Consider the following 14,772-nt stretch of genomic DNA (forward strand, 5'->3'; position numbering starts at 1 on the left):
CACGGATGGGGGACATGGGGAGCAGTGCTACCCCGCAAGAGGGGTCAGGCCGCGCACTCAGAGATCCGGGGCATCCCAGATCAGCGACAGCACCGGAGCATTCATCAACCCTCAGCAGTTACTCAGGCGCCGAGGATCATCCACTGCCATGTACTACCTCAACAAGCAAGGGAGGCGTCTGGCCACCGTGTTGGCAGGCGTCTGGCCACCATGAGGCCACTCTCCAGATCGGGGCACTGACACACGCCTCTGGCAATTTGGAGCTCCGGATTTCGGGATGATTAGGCGCACCAGGCTGGGGAACAAAAGCAGGAACAGTACAGCCGTTTTCCAGGTATGAGCAGTGTGGATTTAATGCAGGATATGAGAGCTGGAGCGCAATCAGGCTGTGGCCATCTTGTCGCCGCACAACAGCGCACCCCGCCCCATCCTGTGTTTTTCAGACATAATTGAATTGTACAGCTCAATATTGTATTTGCTATCTCAGTGCTCTCTGACACAAGCACATCTATTGCTCAATACTGTTTAGATATTCTCAGAGGTCAGCTGCACTGCTCAATATTGTGTTTTCTATCAGTGTTCTGTGCTAAAATTTCGTTACATTGCACTGCTCTAGCCTGTGTTTTCAGACACAAGCGCGTTGCACCATGCTATATTGTGCTCCCTGGGTTGCCAACCATGGGAATGGCGCACTACCCAAGCACATCAAACCAACTCCTCTTGTAAACAAAGGTCAAGGAATGTAACCTACTAACAGCCTCATGTTTCATCCACCCTAGCTCAAAACATGCTTATCAACTTACTGACTAAAATGGCTAAACATAACCCCCAACCCTCACCAATTTAGTCACAACTCTCTAAACAGACAAACCCGTCCCACTGGCCAAAAAACGCAGATCTTTTCACTGGTCTCCCATAACGCCTCAAGTACAAACAGATGTCAGTCGCTCTTGGTTCTACACACACGCCAAAGATTAAGCACAACACAATGTCTTTTCCCTCTACTCTTCTATCAACCCTTTCCCTTTTTACATTTCAGAGCATATGGTGACCATGGTACCGGTGCACAGTACAAATCTCAATAACATAGCCTCTAGTACATAGTAAAGTTAACACTTTTCCAACACTGCCTTAAAGGGTGAATAAATCTCTGAGCGATGCATAGCATCTGACTCTAAAATAGATCCAAAAGCTGAAGAAACATTAATTACCAGTCCTAGTACCTTTTTGGAGCTTGTATCGGTCTCATGATGCACCCAACTCAAGCGCCAATAGGTGGGTACTTCGAAGGAAACCTGTCTGGTTCCCCCTCCAAGCAAGTGTGGAGGTAATTGATTTGCTTTAAAAATGCTATTTTTCAATTTCTAGACCTACATAATCCATGGATACCTTTTTTAAAGCTATGAATATGTGAAGAGTAACACTCTGTGGCAGGCTTCAGCTAGTAGCATTTTTGGGAACCTCTCCACTTCATACTTGGATCCAGTTGCTGATAGGATTCTGGCAACACCTAACTCACTTTAGTAATCCGTGTATTACTCCAGGCTTACCAAGAGATGGCAGACTGCATAGCTTGTGAATCTAAAACCGATATCCATTTGCATAATTGCTATTACAGGTAAGTAACATTTTTCTTATTGTGTATTGATTCATGATTGGCGGTAGGACTATGAAGGTATCTTATTGATGTTTTGGGGCACACACACTTGCTATTTACAGTGCCCTTAAAAACAAGACATTTTTCAGCCTGACTGTATTTCACCAAGTTAGATTTGTTATGTCCCCTTGACAGACACCTAAAAGGCTTAAGATAATTTTTCTTCTGCTTTGACTCTGAAGCTTCTATGCCTCTTATACTTGTTATAACTTGTAATGATTTGGTAGATAAACCTAAGCTTCACGTTTTTAATAATTGATGAGGCTTTTACCATTGCCATAGCCTTTCTGAGCTCAATTGTTTCGCTGCATTTGAAAACATGGTCTAGACATCATTCCAGGACAGAATCCTACTTAGGTCGGGGTGTGTCATAGAACCTCTTGGCCTAGTGATCTGACTTTTCTAAGCTGCTCCTTTCCAAGTTGTAAAATGATTGACGAGTGCAGATTAAATACTTGTAGGGAGAAATATTACTACTGGATAGCTGTTTTTTCAGATTCATGTTTTGCTGTTTAATTGCTCCAGATGGCTGATTTGGTTTATTGCAAACGTTTACTATTCCATCGTTTTCTCTTAACAGTTTTAAACCAGTTGCCTCTTCCATCTCCTTTACCTGCTACAACTACAAAGAGTCTTCTTTTCAATGGGCGGATAGCAGAAGAAGTAAATTGCCTCTTGGCGTGTAGAGATGAAAATCTGGTTTCCCAACTTGTCCACAGTCTCAATCAGATCTCTACAGACTGCATGTATGTACTCCCTTTGTACGTAATTTACAAATTACTTCTTTTCAGTTCACATGCATCATTTCCAGTATTAATTTATATTTGTAATGGTTTTCTCTGCAAATAATATACCTAAAACGTGTTCAATTTATGTTGCATCACATAATGTATTGAGTATCTAGGCTGTAAAAGGAAGACCGAAAAGGTGCCGCAATAATTAGTACCAAGAGACCAAAGTTTTCCCCAATACATGTTGAAGACTCTCTAGTTTCCAGTGTAATATGTACTACTATTTTCAACTGACCATCATTGATATATAACTTAAGTTCCTGACCCACCAACACTAGGTTAACACCCTCAAGAGAAGTGTTGCTCTGTGGTACACAATTTATAAAGGTATTCTTGCTCTCTGCTTTGTATCTAGGCCCAGAGGTAAAGTGTCCTTAAGGCATCCGAGCGTAACCAAGTTCAGAAGATTAACTAGCCAATGACTTTGATCTCCACTTTAATCTATGCCCTACTGTAATTTTGCTTCCTTTTCTCCCACTATAATCTGTGCCCTACTGAGATTTTGCTCACTCCTGTCCCAACGTAATCTGGCCTCTTGTGTGATTTTGCTTCTCTGGTTGTACCACTGTGATCCAAAACATCACGTGGTACAAAGCAGGACAGACTGCCTACGGAAGTCTTCACAGCACCTTTGGGGACCATCGCTTCAGAGTCTTTGGGACACGCTGGAGCACATGCACTGAATTTAGATCAGTGAGGCTCTGAATACAAACTCGCTGGAGTGAAAAAGCCCATTGTTCGGCAGAAACCTGTGCAGTTCCCTTAGGGACCACTGCAAAAGATTTAGGACTACAGGTGGTTGGCAGTAAACCCAATTGGTAGCAGTCTGTACCACCCAGATGTACCTGGTAGCTGTGGCTGAGCAGTCAGACTTCTCTCAAGATGAGTTAGGCAGTATATACAATAGGTACAGAGATACAGTAGCACAAACAAACACTGACCAGAACTTTGGTGTAAAAGTATATAATTATTTAAAGACACACTTGTAAATTACACTAGCACAAAAAGAGGTAAGTAAATTCAACAGAGTCACTATTATATATATATTTCTGATGTTTGTTAATCTGCTTAGAATCACATGCTGTGCATAGGTCCGACATCCAGTGGTCACTGCGGAGTATTGCATTTTGTTTTTCGTAGTCGAAAAGGGGACGTCGACTAGGCGTGTCTGAAACACTATCCCTATAGTGACGTGCGTTGTACCCACAATCCCTCACGCGTCGAGGTCCCTCAGATTGTTTTTTTCCGCCCAGCTTCTGGTCGCCTTCACGCGGAGCTCCTCGAGAGACATTGCAACCCTCGACCTTTGGTCGTTTCTTCTACGAAGATTAATACAGCACTCCCTCGACGCAGTGTAGCTGTTCTCCGCCGAGCAAAATCGTCGACGGAGGGTCGAGCGGAGGAAATCTTCGGCGCTGCCGAACACGTGGCCTGGCCTCGCTGGCCACATACAGTAGGGAGAGTGGGGTCGTGGGACATCTCTGGGTCTTTCTGAGAATGCCTTTCCCTTTCCCCTTCCTTTCCCTGGGGGTGTTTATCGCGATTTATTGCCTCTGCTATGGAGAGGACACCATTTAGGTTTTGCCCACTTTGTAAAGGCAAATTAACCGCTGCTTGCCCCTCGATCACAAAGAGGAAGGGTGCGCGGCTTGTCGGCTTCTGAAGCCTAAAACTCTAAAAGACCGTAGGGTTAAAAGGTGGGCGGCCTACGCTATGTCGAAGGCCGAAGGTTCACCCGCCGCTGCTACCACCGACAGTGACGAGGAACGCCACGGAAGTCGAAACCCCCTCTAAGGAGCGCTTACGCGCTTCGTCGTCTGTCCCCGGCCCCGACGGGCTCGGCTCACGCCCTGCTTATGGGGATGAACACCCCGGCGACACTGACGCACACAAAGATTCACATAAAGGTAAGCACACAACCCATGGCTCTTCTTCGTCTAAGTCGAAGAGAGCTTCGGCGCCCAAGGAGACGCAGGTTCCACCGGCGGCCTCCTCGGACCGTTCGGGTTCGAAGCCCCTCTCGCAACCGCAGCCGCGACCTGCGACTGGGCTTTCGGCAAACAAGGGCGCCACCACCAAACCATCGGCCGGTGCGCATCAACAGAAGGCGCAGACCGCCGTACAGCGCTCGATACCCATAGCGTCGAAAACTCAAGCTTCCGCCGACAAGAATGTCGCCGATAGCTTAGCCAGGATCGTTGTAGCCGACGCCCAAAAGCGTACGCCGAAGATTTCGTCGAGCGTTACGCATAGATCAAAGGATACGCCAAAAACACCCGAAGGAAAGCAGGGACTACCCCCTTCAGTCAGGGAGTCTCCCGACACACCTGAGGGTTTTGAGGAGGGCGACGGGACACTTTCCTCGACGCTTTGGGAGAGGTCGAGCCATTTCGAGGTAGACCACTCGAGTTTTCCCCCGCTAGACCGCTCTGGGGTACCCCATGAAACTATGGAAAGACTCCACCTCTGTATGGAGAGGATGGAAAAGTTTATGAGTACCCAAGCCCCTCTAACTCTCAGAAGAACTAGAGAAGGGCCTCAAGACGACCCCAGAGCCAAAAAACCGAGGCTGGTCGATCCCCTGCTGGACACAGCCTCAGACTTCCAAGATGTATATGACCTCACTGGGGAGGAACAATACTTCGAGGAAGAAGATGATTTCATGGACAACGAAGGACAGAACCAGGAGGAATGTCTAGAAGACAGAACAAACATTATAGAAGAAGGCTTCGGGATTAGCCCAGGAGAAGGACCTTCGCACCCCTGGCAATCACCATCAGTGTGTTCCGACACTGATGCCCTAAATCTAACTCCTCCGGATAATTCTCCAGTTAGGAACACTTCTCCAATTGACGATCAGCCTACTTTCAATGCACTGTTGCGCAGAGCAGCAGCGCATTTCGAACTGGACACGGGAGAACCCTCTCCAGAATTAGACTTTGTAGAAAGAGTCATTAAAGAAAAACCCCCGGTCAGCCAGACCATTCCACTCCTCGCCTCAGTTAAAAGGAGGATCACCCCGTCGCTGTCCACTCCCGCATTGATCAGAGGGGTCAATCCACGGATTGAGAAACTTTTCGCTCCTTCACCCTCAGACCCGCTCTACATTAGGGGACATTCCATACCGGACTCCCTAGTTGTATCTAATACTAGAAAGAGGGCAGGGGTACCACTTTCCACCAGTGAGGCACCCCCTGACAAGGAGGGCAAGAGGCTATATGCCCTTGCAAAAAGAGTTACTTCCTCGGCTGCCTTCTCAGCAAGAATTGCCAACAACAATTCCTTGCTTGCGAGCTACGCAGACGCGCAGTGGGCCAAACTGCGCAAAGACGCAGAGGAAGCACCGGAGCCTTTACGTACACGCCTACTGTCGACTATTGGCGAAGGAACACAAGTTAACCAGAGCATTGTAAAAAACTCTCTGGACGCGGCAGAAACAGCAGGACGTTCCCTGGTACAAGGAATACTCCTAAAGCGCCATGTATGGCTGCGCAACTCAGGCTTTAAACCGGAGACACAGGCGTCTTTAATAAATAAACCTGTCGAGGACGCCAACCTCTTCGGAAAAGCGGTAGATGAAGCCCTAGAGATGGCCAAAAAAGAGTTCGACACTATCAAGACTCTTGACCAGATCTCTAAGCCCACAACCAGACGCGGCTATGGCAACAAGCGCTTTTTTCGTGGCCAACGGCAACAACAACAAGGTCAGCATCAGCAATACCCTGCCACCAATTACCAAGCCAATAGTGTGCAGTACAGCCAAAGAGGCCAACGCCGGGGCAAAGGGAGAGGTCGGGGATCCACCCCCAGAGGCTCCCAAGCCCCCAACAACTCCAAGTGACGCGAAGATTCGCGTCCCCTCCCATGCAACACCGGTCGGGGGTCGGATAACATCCTTTCTTCCTGCATGGGAGGAGATAACATCAGACCGTTGGGTACTTTCCACCGTAGCCCACGGATACTGTATCGAATTCAACAGTTCCCCATCCTACAGACCCCCGAGGGGACGGCGGTTGACGCCGGAACATCTTGCCATCCTTCTTCAAGAAGTACAACAACTGCTGGAAAAAGGAGCCATAGAGGTCGTGCCTCTATCTCAGGTAACGGAAGGTATTTATTCAGTGTACTTCCTTGTACCCAAAAAGGATCTAACCATGCGCCCTGTATTAGATCTGCGCCCAGCGAACAAGTTTATCAAACCCCAAAAGTTTCGTATGGTGACCTTACAGGAGGTGATCCCGCTGCTTTCACAGGGAGATTACATGACAACATTGGACATGAAAGATGCATACTTTCATATTTCAATGTTGCCAGCACACAGAAAATACCTAAGGTTCATGATAGAGGGCAAACACTACCAGTTCAAGGTGCTACCCTTCGGTATAGCTTCAGCACCACGGGTATTCACAAAGGTACTGGCAGTGGCTGCGGCCCACCTGCGCAGGTTGTCCATCCCAGTTTACCCTTACCTCGACGACTGGCTCATAACAGGGGACTCCTACGAAACATGTTTCTCCAATACCCAAAAGACGGTAGACCTTTTGTTCCAACTGGGCTTCTCCATCAACGAAAAGAAGTCCAGTCTAGACCCCAGTCAAATCAAACAATTCCTAGGGGCTCTAATTCAAACAAGGGACGGCCTCGTCTTCCCCTCCAAAGAGAGGGTCCAAAACATGCTGTTTCAGATCCCCCAATATGTGACCGGCCGAGAGGTGACGGTACGCAAAGCAATGCGCTTGCTAGGAATGATGGCGTCGTGTATTTATTTGGTACCTCACGCGCGCCTGCGCATGCGCCCAATGCAAGAGTGGCTCAACAGCCAGTGGTGTCAGGCCAGCGGACAATGGGACGATCTAGTGGTGGTCTCGCAGGCCTTGGTTCTCTCGCTACAGTGGTGGACAAAGGGGAACATGGAAAAAGGAAAACCCTTTGCCACACCCGCGGCGGAAGCCACTCTAACCACAGACGCATCCCTCACAGGATGGGGTGCTCACCTATCCCATCAGACTGCTCACGGAGTGTGGACTCCGAACGTAGCATCCAAACACATCAATCTACTGGAGCTACTAGCGGTATTCAAGGCGCTAAAAGCCTTCCAAGAACACCTACAAGGCAAGACAGTAATGGTCCTTACGGACAGCACTACAGCCATGTACTACATCAACAAGCAGGGGGGCACCCACTCTCCAGGCTTGTCCAAACTGGCCCAGAATATATGGAAGTGGGCTCTCAAACAGGACATGTTCCTACTATCACTACATGTACCCGGGGAACTCAATCTGCTGGCAGACAGACTCAGCAGAGATTTCCCCCTGCCCGAATAGTACGAATGGCGTCTGCACGAAGACATCGTCTTCGACGTCTTCACACAATGGGGATTCCCAGAAATAGACCTGTTCGCAACCCTGGAGAACTCTCAATGCCTAAGTTACGCCTCCAGGTACCCCCAGAACCAATCCAAGGGGAACGGTCTATCGATGCAATGGTCAGGGAAATTTGTTTACGCTTTTCCCCCCGACTCCCCTTCTCAACAAGGTAGTGCACAAGATGCACCAGGAACAAGTGACCATGATACTGGTGGCCCCAATGTGGGCCCGACAGCCATGGTTCGCTCACTTGATGGAGATGTCTCTATCTCCCCCAGTAAAACTCCCCTGCCCGTACAACATGCTATCTCAGAACAAGGGCAGGACTCTGCACCCATGCCCCCAGAACATGAATTTAGCAGCTTGGCTCCTGAGGTCATAGAGTTCGGACATCTACAACTCCCGCAAAGATGCATGGACATCCTCAGGGAAGCCAGAAAACCGAACACTCGCCACTGCTATTCTAGCAAGTGGAAGAGATTTGTCATCTGGTGCAGGAGTAAAAGCATCAACCCTATTGACTGCTCTCCCACACATGTGGTACTATACCTGACCCATCTCTTGGATTCAGGCCTAGTGTTTAACTCCATTAAAGTCCACCTAGCGGCACTTTCTGCATACACCACCTCCCAACTCAAAGTGTCGTGGTGGAGGATCCCAGTTATAAAGGCATTCATGGAGGGAGTAAAAAGAATACACCCCCCGATAGCTGACCCTGCTCCCGGATGGGACCTTAATGTGGTACTTACCAGACTCATGGGCTCTCCATTCGAACCCATGCACAAAGCATCCCTTAAACATCTTACTCTTAAGACTGCTTTTTTAATAGCTATCACCTCCATCAGGAGAGTAAGTGAACTTCAGGCTCTTTCTATTCTAGACCCCTTTGTTACAGTTCACAAAGATAAAGTGGTTCTACGCACTCACCCTAGGTTTGCTCCGAAATTTATTTCTAAATTCCACGTAAACCAGTCTATAGAACTACCAACGTTCTTTCAAAATCCTTCCAATTTGGGAGAAAGGACTCTGCACACACTTGATGTACGCAGGGCGGTCATGTTCTACATGGAAAGAACCAGACCATTGAGGAAGACTAATCAGTTCTTCGTCTCGGTGGCAGCAGGAAGAGAAGGAGATGCGGTTTCAAAATCCACTATTTCTAGATGGATTGTTCAATGCATCACTCTCTGCTATACTCTTGCTAAGAGAGAACTACCCTTTAAGCCAAGAGCACACTACTCGAGGCACGGGGGCATCCATAGCATTCATTGCAAATGTTCCCCTTGAGTCCATCTGCAAAGCGGCTACCTGGAGTTCTGTGCACACCTTTACAAAACACTACTCTCTAGATACACACTCTAGATCTGACTCCCAGGTGGGACAGGCAGTATTACGACACCTTTTCTCTACTGTTCCTTCTCATAACCCACCGCCAACTCCGGGTACTGCTCGCTAGTCTATGCACAGCATGTGATTCTAAGCAGATTAACAAACATCAGAAGAGAATGCATTACTTACCGTAAAAGCATTTCTGATGGTTGTATCTGCTTAGATTCACATGCGCCCACCCTTCCTCCCCGCTCGGATGGAAGGAACATAGACTTCCTTTATATATCTCTCTCTCTCTTTCTGTACTCACTCACGTCTAGAAGGCTCCCTCAGGGCAGAAAAAATACAAACAGAGGGACCTCGACGCGTGAGGGATTGTGGGTACAACGCACGTCACTATAGGGATAGTGTTTCAGACACGCCTAGTCGACGTCCCCTTTTCGACTACGAAAAACAAAATGCAATACTCCGCAGTGACCACTGGATGTCGGACCTATGCACAGCATGTGAATCTAAGCAGATACAACCATCAGAAATGCTTTTACGGTAAGTAATGCATTCTCATATATACAACCCTAATTACTCATTAGACAAGTCTTAGTGAGAAACACCACTTATTATCAGACAGAGGTGAGCGCTTAACATAAGATGGCACTCTAATAAGTTTTTTAAAAAGGGAGGGAAAAGGCAGTTATGAAAGCACTCAAATCTCAATACTTTTAAAGAACCACACTGAGGCAGGTCAGGAAAAGTCTACTGGAGAGCAAGGAAGTTCAAAGGCCAGGCCTACTCTTAGAGAGAGCATGTGAAATGTGTCCAGGATCACACAGTGGGGTTATGCCCAAAGAGTCTTTGTAGATGGTTCACAAAAGATTTGAGATCAAGTCAGGAAAAGTTAGTTAACAGGCCCCAGGCTAACATAGGTTAGAAAGTCGAGGATTTACTGTCCCCCCGAACGATCTGTCGCAAGGGAAGCCAGGCGGGACACAGTACCTGAAATGGGAAGAATGCTCCAGCGGGGGGCAGTTGTTCCTGGCAGCGGGTGCAAGTCGGTGTTTCGTCCAGAGGAAGAGGATGTCTCGACGTGGAGGAAAGATGAAGGTCGTTGCACTGCCAGAGAAGAAACCAGCCGCGGAGTTTCCCGGTTACAAGGTACTACCCTTCGCGGTAGTGGTAAACCGTGGTATTCCGGTTGCCGGGGTGCTTGGCACGGGCAAGGCGGCCACGAGATGGTCCAGGAATGCGAAAAGACGGGCAAACTGGTTATCCCCACCAGTCAATGGAAGAAGACTCTCCGGACTGGAGATCTCCTCTGTCGTTGGGGGGAAAAAAGTGGTGAGACGGTTCAGCAGGGCTCCACCGGTGGTGTCGTCGTTGCGGTCGGCTCGGCTTCTCCCTCCTCGGATTCTTTAGGTCCTGTGGCAACTTCTGAAGTTCCAGTCCCCAAAGCCCTGCTTTTATGCAGAAAACCCCCATGGGCCAATCACACAAGAGTGCAACTTGAGTTGCTGAGGCAACTCAGTCCAGGGGGCCTAAACCCCCTCCCACACCCCCTGTGTTACCCAGACAGAGTGGCACCACTTTTGGAGGCTTCTGTGGAGAAGCCCGCCAAAAAGTGGAACAAAGGGCTCAACTTGGGTTGGAGTCACAGAAGCGAACACAAACACCATTTTGGAACCAAGTTTCGGCAAAAAATACCAACCGGTGAATTTATATTTATTTAATAATCTGGCGGTATGTTCAAGGCTAATTTAAAAAGTGGTAGCCTCGAACAATGGGAAAATCCCATAGGAATATTTTCGCGGTGGAATATAAAAAGTAGTATCCACTGCCACCAGCCAAAACTTGGTCGGGGGGGACTGGACAGTGCCCCCTCTAACAACAGACCCCTGGGCAATCTAATTGCCCTGACCAGTACTTCCACAATATGATGGTTTGTACTGGTTCTGTTCACAATTTGAGACTAGTAAAGCCAATGGTGACTTTACATGCCCTGGGAGACAGTAGTCAGTCCTAGGGTATGGAGTCTGTTTGGGGGTCGCTATGACACTCCTGGGTTACTGCACGGAGGGTGCTGTGTAACCCACATATCAAAAACAAATGAAACTCTATAGGGTAAAGGACCCCATAGCCCATATACAAAGTCAAAGGAACACCTCAAATCATGTCTAAGAGTGGGAGAAAGAGTCTCACTCTTAGCAGGAGAAAAAAATAAACCTCAAAAATCCAGCAAAGCTGCTGGGGGACTCACTAGGTTTGGGAAATTAGCCTTTACAGAGAATCCTGAGGTGGGGGTAGGAGAGTGGAGCAAAATGTCATGGGACTCGCTATGACGATGTTTCGGACTTTAAAGGAATGGTTCGGTCAACATTTTTTATTGCCCCTACAGGTCGGCCATGTGTTTTTAAAGCCTAAGTCGCTCGATTGTAGAAAAATTTCTTATGGACCTTACCCGAGTTTTCGTCCATTAAACGCACGCGAAAACAGGCACCAGGGAGCTGCCATTTTGTGATAATCCTATCATTTCCCCCATCGCCCTGGCTGACCTGCTTTTGCGGCACTAAATCATATCCCCCGCCCCTGAGCCTGACATTATCAAAACATTCATATTCCCCGCCTCTCTCCGTGACGTTACTGTGCTGCGTAGGCAAACGCGCCCAGTCGTCCTCTACACGACTTCACACAGAACCCAGAAACCAACACAGATCAGCTCACAACACAGCGCGCCACAATTCGGAATATGAAACTGTACTTTAAAATCAAACCGCAACACGGTAAATTTGGTAAAGTACATTTATTTGACATTAAATGTTCATAGAATATTCTGCAATTGCCCTGTGAACTCCGAAAGTCATTTATTTTCTTTTGTCTCCATCCGCAAATCCGTAAAATTTTATCGTGAGTCACGCGCTGTTCCTTTATGGTACACAAGGTGTTGTTTTTCTTTCAAAGAATCACTTTTGTCGCACGTTGAACCACAAGGCTGTTCCATCAAGTAGGCACTAGGCCAGCGTAAAGGTTGATATGTTGCTTCTAGCCGCTAGTACCACGTAAGGGCAATATGGGTCCTTGGCGATCGAATCATAAGATCGTCATAATGGTGCAGTTGTTTACATTAAGCTGCAGTTGGCGGTTAAAAAATCCATTTGCCGGTGTCTGAAACTGGTGGCAGGGGCAAAAGGGAAGGATGTACCTATTTTGAAAACATAAAATTTATAATTAGTCTTGCCAGCTGATCTTTATTAATATTCATTTTATTTATTACGGCCAAGCTGAAACTATTTGCTTTCAAGGATAGTGCAATGGAGTATGTTCGGCTCTAAAATCAATGCGAAAACTAACGAAATAAATCGAGGTTAGTACACAATGAGAAACTACTTTTTGTCTACATGCGTGTGGAATGTGGACCTGCATGTCCATGTGCCCGCTACAAGGACAATCCCACAAACCTTTTCAAAGCTCTTCATTCATTTATTCATGCATCCATTCATTAATTCTTCATTCCGGTATAAAAGCGTCTAAAGAGTTACTTACATTATATTAGCAATTTCCATTGTGTCTCTGCGTAATGCAGTCCGTAAATCCCACTGTGCTCTTGACAACGATTTTTCGTATACTGAACTAACATGAAACTCGGTCAAGTTTAAGAATTTTCTGCCTTATTGTCTCAAACGTTATTGCCCCCCCAATCCCCCTTCAAATGAAGTTCTTTCTGCATGGTTCCTGTGTCTCAAGGTCAAAAAACAATAGAACCTTATACTGCCAGTGCGAGTTGTGGGCCTCTTCAGGGCGCGAGCTGGAAATCAAAGCCGCTGACCTTCACTAGAAATGAGCATACATTCTTTCTTTGCAACATCCCGTAGTAAAGCCATCTGTGAGAACTTGAAGTTTCAAATCCATCTATGTAGTGCTCCTCAATGTGCAAATGCGAACTGGCTTCTCTCCCATCTGCAACGGCTCGCTTGGTGCGTTCTAAGGGCCCAATTTTGTCCTCGTTGTCTGCGAGCTTTGAAGCCCCAAAGAACCATAACTATTGAGACTTTTTTAATTTTTTGGGGAAGGTCAGGGAAAGTATAAAGTACCCGAGGAGTTGAGTTGAAAGTGAGATTTATTGTTTGTTTTTATTATTTGCAATACGCAAGCCTCCCCTCTGTTAACAGTGCCCAGCATTTATAAGAGATTGTGAAAATTAGTTACATCAACAAAAATATATACATACACATATAGACAAGGTCAGCAATATGAGGTGAATAGAGAGAATTCAAAGAGGACACCCAGGTAGTTCGGCACCCAGGGTGGTGAAGGTGGGGGTTAGGGTTAGCGTACTTTGTATGCACACTGTACAATAACATTTATTTACAAAAAGACAATTGTATTCCAATTATTTAAACTGGGATTTGTACTTCACAACCAGCTCTCCTTTGGGTGGACATGGCACAGTGGCAATGTTGGGTGGCAATGGATCAGTGCTCTGCACAGAAACATTCAAAATTCCATATCTGTGCTTCTCTAATACAGCAACAATAAGGCTTTTGACAAAGTCGAACTCCATTTCCTCATAGACTGGTTTGATCACCCATTGCTTACTTCTTTTTGAAAAGGCCTTAGTGTAGCGAGGCATCCTTACATAACCCTTAGGCCTAGATTGTTCACGGCCGAGATTCTCGTTATGGGCCAAGACGGCAAGTAGAGTCCTATGTCTCATGCCCTGTATGCTGAAATGCAAGCGCTTTGGCCTGTACTTTAGGCACATATTGTGGAACACCTCCAAACCTCCTGTGTGACAGAATTCTGTCAGTCCCCTCAAATCTCTTGAGAGTTTTATCGAAAACCATCTTCTCAATGGCTTTGTGTGTCGGTGAAGATGGATTCAACCACTTCTTCCGTGCCTCCACTGGGGATAAAAGGCCATGTTCACATTGGTGGAAATGTAGGTTTTCTGACCAGCGGTGCACGTTGGTACAGTGGTGCATCAGTGACCGCCATTTTTCAAGTAGTATTTCCACTGACCCTTCACAAGTTTTGGAGCTCCACCAAAGATGGTTGCTGATAGACTGGGACCACTCTGAAATACTCTCCAAACCTTTTTTTTCCCTGCAGCTGAGATTTTCTTATTGATTGATTTAGCAAGATGCCATACGTCAAATTGATGTTTAATATGTGGGAACTGCTCTCTCATTGTCTTGGCAATTGAAACGTGCCTGTCCGTGGCTATGAGGGCGATGTGCATTCCCCTCGATTGTAGATATTCCACTGATTTTATAAATCCTAGTTTCTCCATGGCCACTGAGGATGTACATTGTGTTACCTGCACGACCACCGAACTCACAATTTTCTTACTATCCATGTCCTGAAAGTGGTAGTTGCAGTACTTGGCAGAAAATTCAGTGCTGTCACACTGTCCATCGCCAGCTAGCCTGAATCGTTTGCCTTCGAATGTACTTGCTAGAGACAATTGTTCAATTTTCCAAGCATCACTAATGGCCGGAAACAGATAATCATCTTGGAATTTGTAGTACTGCGTTTTTTAAATGAAACGGAGTGCCACAAACTGAAAGAAAGACTAACTATCTAAAACTGGAGCCACAAAAAAGTGATGCAGCTGCACACAGTAGATTACCTGCTGGCA

General features: G+C 46.9%; 1 protein-coding gene across 6 annotated transcripts in view; it reads left to right on the top strand.

Moving 5' to 3' along the window:
- The window catches only part of NIPBL (NIPBL cohesin loading factor), a 2,053,700-nt gene that overhangs the window by 163,637 nt on the left and 1,875,291 nt on the right, over positions 1–14,772 (top strand). For 4 of the 6 annotated variants that reach the window (XM_069627143.1, XM_069627142.1, XM_069627145.1 and 1 more), the window contains exon 3: positions 2,238–2,418. In XM_069627143.1, coding sequence (XP_069483244.1) covers positions 2,238–2,418 — 181 coding nt within the window. The remainder of the gene's footprint in view (positions 1–2,237; positions 2,419–14,772) is intronic. The other 2 variants (XM_069627144.1, XM_069627146.1) reach the window with 1 other exon arrangement.

Source organism: Ambystoma mexicanum, chromosome 6p (genome assembly GCF_040938575.1).
Source record: "Ambystoma mexicanum isolate Mex_15411 chromosome 6p, UKY_AmexF1_1, whole genome shotgun sequence".
Taxonomy (NCBI): Eukaryota; Metazoa; Chordata; class Amphibia; order Caudata; family Ambystomatidae; genus Ambystoma; species Ambystoma mexicanum.